This window comes from Thamnophis sirtalis, unplaced genomic scaffold, assembly GCF_051295495.1.
Source record: "Thamnophis sirtalis isolate CommonGarterSnake01/CBP01778 unplaced genomic scaffold, rThaSir2_p1.2 scaffold_4, whole genome shotgun sequence".
Lineage (NCBI taxonomy): Eukaryota > Metazoa > Chordata > Lepidosauria > Squamata > Natricidae > Thamnophis > Thamnophis sirtalis.
Window position 1 is genome coordinate 123,853,187 of NW_028261384.1, and position 11,553 is coordinate 123,864,739.

At 38.6% G+C, this 11,553-nt stretch overlaps 1 protein-coding gene and 1 pseudogene across 1 annotated transcript; both read right to left on the reverse strand.

The window, feature by feature from the left end:
* Positions 1–577: 577 nt before the first annotated feature.
* On the reverse strand, positions 578–1,519 carry LOC106547916 (olfactory receptor 10A4-like). Its single transcript, XM_087711999.1, has one exon. It carries the CDS (start codon positions 1,517–1,519, stop codon positions 578–580), a length of 942 nt encoding a protein of 313 aa, XP_087568125.1.
* A 4,972-nt stretch (positions 1,520–6,491) lies between these two features.
* LOC148046352 (olfactory receptor 10AG1-like) lies at positions 6,492–7,266 on the reverse strand (annotated as a pseudogene).
* Between the last annotated feature and the right edge of the window lie 4,287 nt (positions 7,267–11,553).

Consider the following 11,553-nt stretch of genomic DNA (forward strand, 5'->3'; position numbering starts at 1 on the left):
CTTGTATTCTATCAGAAAAATAAATAAAAATAAAAATAAAATAAGTTTCTTTTGGGGGAGGGCTCTTCCCTTATTCAAATAAATCTATCTTCAGATATAAGTCTTTTCAGAGTTAAGGGTAATGTCAGTCATTGATGTTGTATACTGAAAGAAAGTCCTCACAGTTACGAATGACAGCTCGGTAGCAGCCAGGCGCGTCTTAGCCAATCAGACGCGCCTGTCAGTTGCCGAGCTGCTGGTATATAAAAGGCAGACTCTTCCAACTGTCAACTGATTCTTCAACTGGCAGCCGAACATACCAGTCTACCTGGAACTGCTTCGCTGCTTCTTCTCCACAGACTACCGGTCTAATCTTTGTTACAATTGTTTCTACCGTGCTCACAGCCGGTCTTCCTTAGATACTTTGTTAATAGTTACTGTTATATAAAATTGGTTACAGCGTTACCGAACCAGAGCCTCTGTCTTCATTCTTAAGTTACAATAATTGACATTTTCTGGAGCTTATTCTATCCATATATATGCGAAGGGTGGGAAGGTGATCTGTTGAAGAGATGAAACCAACTCATGCAATTGGTTATTACCTAAAGAAGACCCAATCCCTTCCTGCAGATATCTTGAAAGCAGTTTTAATCTCTTGGTTCCTCAAGCTGTAAATGATGGGGTTCAAGGTTGGGGTCACTACTGTGTAGAGCAGTGGAAAGAATCTCTTGCTGTCCATGGAATACACTGAGTTGGGATGAATGTAGGCAGCAGTGATGGTGCCATAGTAAAGGAAGACAACAATGAGGTGAGAGGAACAGGTGGAAAATGCTTTCTGCCTGCTCTTGGCCCCTGGCATCATGAAAATAGTGGAGATGATGAGGATGTAAGAAAAGAGGATGAGCAAAAGGGGCATCAGGACAAACACCACAGTTAGTATGGCAATGGCCACCTCGTTTTTGTAGGTATTGGTGGAAGCCAGCTTCAGGACAGGCATAAGATCACAGAGAAAATGGCTGACTCTATTCAACCTACAGAAGGGAAGGGTGAAAATTGATATAGACTGCCCTACACCCACCAATATCCCAATGGCCCACGAGGCAGCAGCAAGGTTAGCACATTCCTTGAGGTTCATGATATATGAGTATTGCAAAGGTTTGCAAATGGCAACGTAGCGATCATATGCCATGACACAAAGAAGACAACACTCAGTGGTGCCAAAGAGAAGGAAGAAGCACAGTTGAATTCCACAGCCCCCAAAGGAGATAGTCTGGTTATCAGCTAACAAATTCACCAGCATCTTTGGGCTGATAGTTGAGGTGTAGCCAATTTCCAAAAAGGACAAGTTCCAGAGGAAGAAGTACATTGGGGTGTGAAGGGTGGGACTGGTTATTGTTATGATCAAAATCACACTGTTGCCCACAAAAGCCATGAAGTAGAATATTAGAATCAGGCAAAACAGAAGTTCTTGTACAGTCTGGAAATCGGAGAAGCCCAACAGGACAAATTCAGTCAAGCAAGTCCGGTTGTCATTTTTCATAGTGTCATCCAGATTGAAGCCTGAGAACACAAATGTACAATAAATAATTATCAACAATTATTAACGAATAAATATGTTATACAAGAGACAATGTATTTAGTTGCCATAAAAGTTGGATTCTCTCCATGATGAGTGACCTGTTTACTCAAAAATAACAAGTTGAACAAGTCCTTGGAAAAACTATATATATATATATATATATATATATATATATATATATATATATATATATATATATATAAAATTCAATTTAGTTGAAGGTTTGAAGGTTTGAAGGTTTTATTCGATTTCTATGCCGCCCTATTCCCGAGTGTTAGTGTTATGAGCATTTTGTGTGTGTTTACATCATTTTAGGCATCCATTCTATTTCTCTTTCCTAGAATTGAATGTACAGAACTTTTAAAGCTAGTATTTTAAATGTGGCCCACCTGGAGTTTAGGGTGTATGTATAATTTAGACATTCTTTATGATTTCTTTATTATTTTTAGGAATTTTGTATTCTATAACAATATCCTTCATTTTTAAAAATTAATTCTCTTGGAATAATGTGCTTTTTAAATAAAAGTTTTTATTATTATTTTAAATACAAATAACATATTTATGAACAAAGTGTTGTCCAGGTTTTTCCCTTTTACATCCTCTTTCGTACACAATCTATTTTACATCATAATTCCAATTTCAGCTCTATTATTCTCTTTCCATATTTTCCATCTTAAACTTATTTTCTTCTTATTGCATAAACAATATCACTAATTGTCCCTTCAAAGTTTTACCAAATTATTATTTCATGATTCCTCTTTTCATCTATTTTCACCCTAATGAAACCATCTAGTTTATTTTTAGTTCCTTTTTCTTATCCTTGCCATCTAAAGTTTCACACACATTTTTTACATCTCAAACAGTTCATTTGTACATCCATGATACCAATTTAACTGTTAACAGTTTTTTCATCATAGTTCTGTTTCCATTTCCAACCCAATTTATTCTCTTTCCATTTTTTCATCTTAAACTTATTTTTTCTTAGTATCTAAATAGTATCACCAATTTCCCTTTCAGGCTTAAACCAAATTATCCTTTCCTCTTTCATCTATTAACCTATTTTGCTATAAACAACATACATCCACAATTTCAGTTTTTACATAGAAAACATTTAGCTTAACACTTCTATTATTCTTTTCCCCTATTTTCATCTTCAACTTATTTTCTTCTTAATATATAAACAACACCATCAATTTCCCCAAATTCAAGATTGACCAAAATTATCCTTTCTTCTTTCATCTCTTAATCTATTTTACTATAAGCAACATACAGTCTCAATTTCAATTTATTACACATTTATTTATGCATGAAATTGGCTGACATTTTGTCTGGAAAATTTGAAATTCTAAGATAGGCGAGGCATTGGAAATTGCAGAAATCTGTTTTAGGCTAAAAGTAGCTTATTAAACTACTCATTAACTGAGATTTATGCCCATTTTAACATCAATGATCTATCATTCTTGTTAATTAAAGAATCTTTTTCTCTATTGAGATAGTACATTTTTCTGTGCAGAAATTTCAGATTATCTGTTCCAAGCCATATTTCATTTTTTTAAAAATAAATACACAAGCATAAAAGCAAAAAGTTGAAAATGAAACTTTCTTACTATTTCATTGAACATCATCTACAAATAAAATATGTTTTCAAGAGGTTGTGTGTAAGGAAGAAACCAACCCACCAAACATTTACCTTAGTTAAATAATGAGATATCAATCCTACTTTTGTATTGCTTTCTGATATTTTTAGAAAGATGGGATATATCGTCTTGTGAAAAAAATCCCACTAGAAATGCTCTAACGTTCACTGACTACTGTATATATGTAACCATATGTACTTTCTCTGGAAACAAATATCTCATTATACGTAAGCTTTTTGCATCCTCCAACATCAAAGGCTATGGAGACTTTAACTTGACTCCTACAGGATCAGAAATTAATACTTAAAAGTCTTTTCACTAACAAGGCCTCATGATAGAAGTTTGAGATTTTGTACTGGGCATTTCATAGCTTAATGTCATGAGTAACGCCTGACCTGGTTAAAAGCATTACTGACAGCAGGGTTAGAAAACCTTGTGCCCTCAATATTTTCATTGACAATTTCCAAGATTTTCTGACTGCTTGCCTATTGGCTGGGTCTAATGGGAATTCCTTCTCCGTGGTGGCGCCCTCTCTCTGGAACACCATCTCCACAGAGATTAGAATGGCCCCCACTCTAACACTCTTTCAAAAGGCACTGGAGACCTGGTTCTGTTAGCGGACCTGGGGAACCCAGAGCAGGATTGTTCTGGTCTAGACGTCCTAAAATCACGAAACAGACTCCTTGTCCCCCCCAAAAAACCCTTTTTATTTGGCTAATGTGAATTCCTAGCATTCACATGCAAAAAAGTCCTGGCAAAAGGCCTTTCAAGGGTTAATTGCAACAACAGACCTTATCATTTCTTGGATGGTTGCCAAGCCGAGATCTTCCAGGTGCAACGCTGTACAAGGAAATACTTGGCAAGGAATCTCTATGAGGCACAAACTTGGACAAGCAAATCTTCACACTAATAAACGAACTAATTGTCTCCTGCAAACACCCCCCCCCTTTAGCTCCTATCTAGTCCCTATGGGAGGGGTCATTCAGCGTCCACTTGTGCCTTTACTCCCAAGTCAACCCCTATTCCTTAATTGTTCCATTCTCCTAACAGCTCTGCTCATGCGCACATCGGGAACAGACTTCATCTGTTCTTCTGCCCCACTTACCTCCAACTCCGAAGGTAGCTGATAACTGTCCGATGGCCCTGGCCCTCTCTCTGCCTCTGACGAAGAACACTCATCAGCGCCTTCCTTAGGCTTCAGGACTGGCCCATGTTCCCCCCCAACCTCCTCTGCCGCTAGCTCTGTTGGTGGGCTACAACAAGGATGGAGCCTATTAAATGGCTCATGTGAGGTGCTGTTGCTGGGGCGGGGTGGTGGTGATTTTATTATATTAATTTATTATATGACTCTTCTTTTATTAGTTTTATATTCTGTAATCCACCTTGAGTCACCATGCGCAGATAGGCAGCAATATAAATTCCATAAATAAATAAAGAATTTGTAGAATTTGCAGATTACAACAATGGAATAACTGACATACATATTCCTGCAATTGGGATCAATAACCATGTGTAAAATGTTTGGGTAGATTTTTATCTTTCATTTCATTTCATTTCATTTTATTATATTTATATGCCACCCTTTTCCCCCGAAGGGGACTCAGGGCGGCTAACAAATCAAATCAGGGAAGGGGGGGTACAGACAAAAAATAAAAAATAAAAACGAAACATAACAATACATAATTTAAAGACACACAACAGTCATACCATTCAAGATGGGGGCATCTTTTTTCACCCCTGAGCTTACACCTATAAGGTTAAGATGGTTATCCTCATGGTTGGTAGTATATTTGGCAAGGGAACTTTTTTGATCACCTTGATTTCTTGTACTCATCATATTGCTACCATGCTCAGGATCGGTTCTTATGGTTATGTATTGTTATGTTCTGAGAATGGTGGTTATGTCACCAGAGATCAGGGGTGGGTTTCTCGCCCCGTTCCAACCGGTTCGGTTGGAATGGGGCTGGCGGCGTCCTCACGCACGCGCGTGTACGCATGTGGCGCACACATGTGTACTAGCGTCTGTGCGATGCTCTAGCTGCTCCTGGAGGATCGTGCAGGCGCTGTATGCGTCCTGCGCATGCGTGGAAGCTCAGAACTCATCAAAACCGGGTAAGGAGCGCGGGCGTGCGGGTGGGCTCTTCGCCGTTCCCGGAAGTTACTTACTTCCGGGTTCGCCGACCAACCGGTTCGCAGGGACCGCCGCAAACCGTTTGAAACCCACCCCTGCCAGAGATGCAATTACTACATTTGTAGATATTAAATTGGGGCTTCCATTGTCAGCGAAGAATGAGAAAAATGTGGAGAGAAGTATTTCAATACAGGATAATGACGCACTAATATATAAATATGATATAAGCCACAGTGGTGCAGTGGTTAGAGTACAGTACTGCAGGCTACTTTTGCTGCCTGGTGCCTGCCTGCAATTTGGCAGTTCAAATTTGACCAGGCTCAAGGTTGACTTGGCCTTCCATCCTTCCGGTCGATAAAATGAGGACACAGATTGTTGGGGGCAATATGCTGACTCTATAAACCACTTAGAGAGAGCTTTAAAGCACTATAAAGTGGTATATAAGTCTAAGTGCTGTTGCTACTGCTAAATACATAAATGGATAACAGAGGGTTTTTTTTAAATGGAGAAAGATGGCATTTAATTTCATTGTACAAGGTGCAATGATAATAAAATAAACTAACTAACTTCTTGAAAGCATCTTTGTTAGACTGGGTAATGGAAAGGCACACACAGGCTAATGATAACAACAGCTCTTTATTGTAACAGAACAAGTATGAACAATCCAGCGAAGGTTGAGTCTGACAGCAGCCCTTTTATAGGAAGCTGTCAGACCCTTCGACCAATGAGATTAAATCTCTGTTCCCGCCAGAACAGAGGACCTTGGTGGAAACCATTATAACTGTTGCAAGTATCTAACACCCTTCCTTTTGCATCCCCCCTTTTCAGATTTTCTGGGCAGATGGGAAATCAACTTTTGATTTTGACCATAATAATAAATTGAGGTTACTTTTCAGAGCTCTCCTTTTAAAAAATAAATAAATTTATCAACTTCTGGGTCATTCTGCTGTAAAGGTGTGAAATCTGCCACTGGTATTCCTTGTAGTCCATAAAGTAAAGGTTCCCCTCACATATTTGTGCATATTTGTGTTAGTCATTCCCAATTCTAGGGGATGTGTTGTAACTTCATATGGTTGCTAAGGGAATTGTCATAACTCAAAGATTACCTGTATAGGTAAATCACAATAAATGAATTAAAACAAACCATCAACAGTTTATGCTTGGATTAGAAACAATTGGCCTTGAAGGGAAACTTCATCAATCCGGTGAGAAGTGAGGAACAAGTGGAAAATGATTTGCGTCTGTTCTTGGCCAGCAGCATTGTGAAAATAGTGGAAATGATGAGAATGTAGGAAAAAAGGATGAGCAAAAGGGGTGTCAAGATTATTAAAGCAGCTAGTACGGCAATGGCCAGTTCATCCTTATAAGTGCCTGTGGAAGCCAATTTTAAAACATGCTTGATGTCACAGAAAAAATAGCTGATTCCATTTGATCCACAGAAGGGAAGGGGAGGGTGAAGATGGAAATAGATTGTCCCAAACTCACAAAAGCACCAATGGCCCATGACACAGCAGCAAGCTTAGCACATTTCCTGTATTTCATGATATACGGGTATTGCAAGGGTTTGCAAATGGCAACATAGCGGTCGTACGACATGACACAAAGAAGACAACATTCAGCGAGAGCAAAGAGTATGAAGAAACACCTTTGACACCCACAGCCCCAAAAGTCTGATTGTCTGATAACAAATTCACTAGCATCCTTGGGGTGATGGTGGAGGTGTAGCCAATTTCCAAAACGGACAAGTTCCAGAAGAAGAAGTACATTGGGGTGTGGAGGTTAGGATTGAGAGTGATGAGGATCAAAATCAGGCTGTTGCCCATCAAAGTCATCAAGTAGAACATTAGAACCAGGCAAAAGAGAAGCTCTTGCATGGACTGGAAATCTGAGAAGCCTAGAAGGACAATCTCGTTCAAACAGGATTGGTTGTCTTTTTTCATCCAGATGGAAGCCTGAGAACACAAGAGGATCATTAAAGAAAGAATCAAACAATACCTAAAAAGGAAATGGTCTTGTTATCCTTTTAAAAATAAAATAAAAAATAGTTTTTTAATAATTTGTTTTATTGTTTTAATTAACCAAATCACACACACAAAAAAGGATTCTCTTTCATTACATCTTGTAGAAAGCGTATTGTTTGGTTACAAATACATTTGGTGCATATCTTCCACAATCCTTACATTCATTCAAATTGAATTGTACATTTTAAATCAAAAAAGAAAATGTATGTATTTTACTATCACTGTACCACAATTCTCCTTTAGTTACAATTATTTAAACATGTTTTTATCTAAGATCATTTGTGTTTAAAGACACCACCACCTACTGGCATTCCTTTGCAATTTCAATAAACCTCCAATAACATTGTCCCGTTATGACATATTCTAAAACAAATTCAGTTAAGTAAGATATGTAAACATTTCCCCCCTCCCCATAACACACCTGTATGTATTATTAAATATTATTCATTAACATTTCTTTTTTATTATTTTAGTCGACTAAAAGTTATTTACTGTTTATCTCATCTCTTCTCTCCACAGGCCCACCCAATATTATACCTTTACAGCTATCTTTAAACAATGATTTATTAATAAGAATTAATAGGTCTTTTCCCTCAATCCCAGATTAATTAATTACATGCTAAGAAAATACACATTAAACATCTAAGACAATCTAAGTCTAAGATGTTAAGATTTCTGCTTATCAATCACCAAAAGTATACATTAGCATTTCCTTGTTTATATCACATTTCCTCTCTTCTGACCCTTCATAACAAGAGCTAAACAAAAATTTGTAAGATTTGTACATATTTTCACGTGATCCCAAATTACAATTTATGGCCCGATTATTTATCATAATTAAGGTTATCATTTCACTATTAGTATCATAGTAAATTATATGTTAACGAATAATGATTCAATGATAATCTAGAACAGTCTACAAAGTACTAAGATCTCTACTTGTTAATCATCAATAATTAGCTAACTTTTTTTCATCAACTAGCATTATTAACCAGTGTCTTTCCAGTAACAAAATGGTCTTTTGTCTCTCGCCAACTGTTGTGTTGATTCTCTTTTCAGGATCTTTCCAGAGTTTAAGGCTTCTCTTCGCACTTTGTAGCTTAAAAGATGTCTCATGTAGTTTCGTTGCCCTTGAGTTGTTATTAATGTAAGCTTAACTTTGGTTGTCAAAATTATTTCTGGATAGATTTGCCTTATTAGCTCCATCTTTTTCGCTCTTTCTTTTTCTCCTGTATCTTGTAGTTTGGAATGAAGCACCAAATTATCAAAGTCACTTTTCCAGGCTCCCTTCTTTCCGCCTTCACTCACATTTACTCCATTAATAAGTTCATCTGACATCTTATCTTTGTTTTCTGTATATTCATTCTCTTCTTTAATTTCTGGGGATCCAACCCCATCATCCTTTTCTGTGATACTCCACAGTCTGTCCATTTTCTTATCAAATCTCTCAAGTCTTTCTAAGATGTTTTGAATACCAGCCAAAATATTTTGGATTATCAAGTTTTCTTCATCTGAGTATTGCTCCATTTTTCAAAGTGAAAAACAAATATAAAGAACAAGAAGAATTTGATAATTGCTGCCACTCTAGCCTGTCAAATTTTTTAAAATAATATACCTATTTTTATTTTAAATCTTAAGCACAAATTCTTTTGTGTTTTTCAAAGTAGAAGGGTTCTTATCTTTTTCTTTCCTTTTCCTACTCTTGCCAAAGTATTTTCAGAAGCACCAGAAGTACACTATTTGTGTCCTTGAGTCTTTATCAGGTTTTAAAAACAAGTTCCAAACCCTTCTGTTGCAAAGTCAGTGTAGTCAAATAGGAATGAACAAAGGTACATTGTTTTAACCAAAAAAAATCTTCAGGCTTAGGCTTTCGAGTGGCAGATTCAACTATTTTTAATACTTTTTCCTTAAGTATCTTTAATATGGTTCCACCACAAAAGCGCGTAGGACAAAATCGCGCTTGACAAAAGCGCGCTGTGACGTCATCACAGCGCGACGAAAAAGATCGAAAAAATGTAAAAATAAAGCTAAAACCTTCCCCTAACCCCCCCAAACCTAACCCTAAACCTAACCCTAACCCTAACTCTTAACCTAACCCTAAACCTAACCCTAAACCTAACCGTTAAAGTAACGAAAAACGTAACGCTAACCCTTATCCTAACCCTAACGCTAACGCTAACGCTCTAAAGCTAACCCTAACCCTTAACCTAACCCTAACCCTAACCCTAACCCTAACCCTTACCTTTATGTGAATCGGCTTGCTTTAATTTAATTTTTATTAATTTTTATTTGAATTTTTCGATCTTTTTCGTCGCGCTGTGATGACGTCAAAGGCGCGATTTTGTCGATCGCGCTTTTGCCGTCCGCGCTTTTGACGGGTCACGCTTTAATATAATTTTATAACAAGTAGAAGGAGAAATTTATTAAAGTAAAAAAAAATTAGTTTAAGCCAAAGAGATTAAAGTAGTAAAAAGAAATAGAGGAACAAAGATCAGTCCATTCACCTGAAGAGGAAAAACAGGAAACGTTGCAATCACTTCAATCCACAAAGCATAGTTACAAGCAAGAGCAAAAAACTTTCTAAGGCAGTCCAATAGAGATTAAAATCGCCGCTTTATTCTTTCTTAGAGGACTAATTTAGCTTAAAAAAATGTTTCTTAGAGCAATCTTCTAAAAGTAAAATAAAAGAAACTCACCACGTGGAACACTTTCACTTCTTCTCTCTTTCCGGAGCCATCTCCAACTATGTCAGCATGGGGGCTGCCTATTTGCTGCTGGTTAGAAGTGCTTCCCTTGGGTCGATCAGGGACTTTGTGGTGTCTCTGCCACCAGCAAGGTCTTGTCTTCCCAGTCACCATCCCTTCGGGATGGTTTAGGTCCTGGCAGACTGTTCAGGGGCAAAAGTGTCATTGGCGGACTTGGACTGTCAAGTCCGCATGATGTAACATTGAGACGTTGGCTCCGCCCTCTGAAAAAAATAGTTTTTATTAAACATTTTTACTTTTAAAAACAGAAAAACCCACAACAAAGCTTGTTATCCTTGATAACTTTAGATTCTGTTTCCTTATATTGCCATTAGTGAATTACCGTGTTTCGCCGATAATACGACATGTTCTCATAATACAGCCGTGCCACATTTTTCTTGTGAGCAAAAATATAAGCCCCCCACATATAAGCCCCCTGGACAACCCCCCACCTCCAGCCAGGCAGAGCGCCACTCACCAACCTAGCAGTATCCCGAGGGTGCAAAGCCATGGGGACCTGGGGGCAGGCAAAGGTGATCGCATTGCTTACTGCCTTCGGCATACTGCTAAGTTGGAGAACAGTACTGTGCCCAGCTAAAGAGGGGGGTTGCCGGGTGGCTGCTCTCTTGCGAGCGGGCTCTCAAAGAGCTGGGCACAGTCTCATGGGCGAATGGCTGTGTTGCACTGTCGCAGGAGTGCAACACAACAACCATGAGGCGACCACGGTCATGAGCAGCCACCTGGCAACTCCACTTTGCAGCCAGGCACAGTGCCATTCACTGACCTAGGGGTATCGTCAAGGTGCATGAGCGCCTGTTCGCCACCACCTGGCTCCCGCGGCTTGGTGCCTTGCAAATGCCAGTGAATGGCGCTCTGCATGACTGGAGAGGGGGGTTGCACAAGCAGCTGTTCCACTTTCGTTCACCCACCTCCCAATACTCTCATTATGGATCTAGGGCACTGCCACCGCCACCATCCCAGCCTGGCTTTTTCTGCGGCTTCAAACTCAAGTCTTAAGGCAGTGGCCGCTCTGGGCACACACTCTATGGTTATACGCTCTGCAGGCAGCTGGGATATTTTATTTCAATTCTACTACAGTAATGAACTTAGATTGCCCTCCAGGACTCTCCATTTCGTTGAATAAATTTATCACACTTCAAAGTCATTTTGCTGTAAAGGATGCAATCTACCACTGGTATCCTCAGAAGTGTGTTGCAACCCGTAAATATGCGCACAACAGCCACATTGTGCTGAAAACATCAAACTGTAAAGTCATGGAATCAATTATACGTCAATCCATCACCCTCCACCTAGAGACAAACAACCTGCTTTCTAACAAGTGATTTGGATTCATAAAAAAACTGCCCTGTAATTTGCAACTCCTACATTGCAGAAGCATTTGGACCACATATCGAGGGAAAAGCTATAGATGCAATTTACATAGATGTCTGCAAAGCCTTTG

Bases quoted from the DNA above. Each gene is read 5' to 3' on its own strand.
- LOC106547916 (XM_087711999.1), bottom strand. From the start codon at position 1,519: ATGAAAAATGACAACCGGACTTGCTTGACTGAATTTGTCCTGTTGGGC.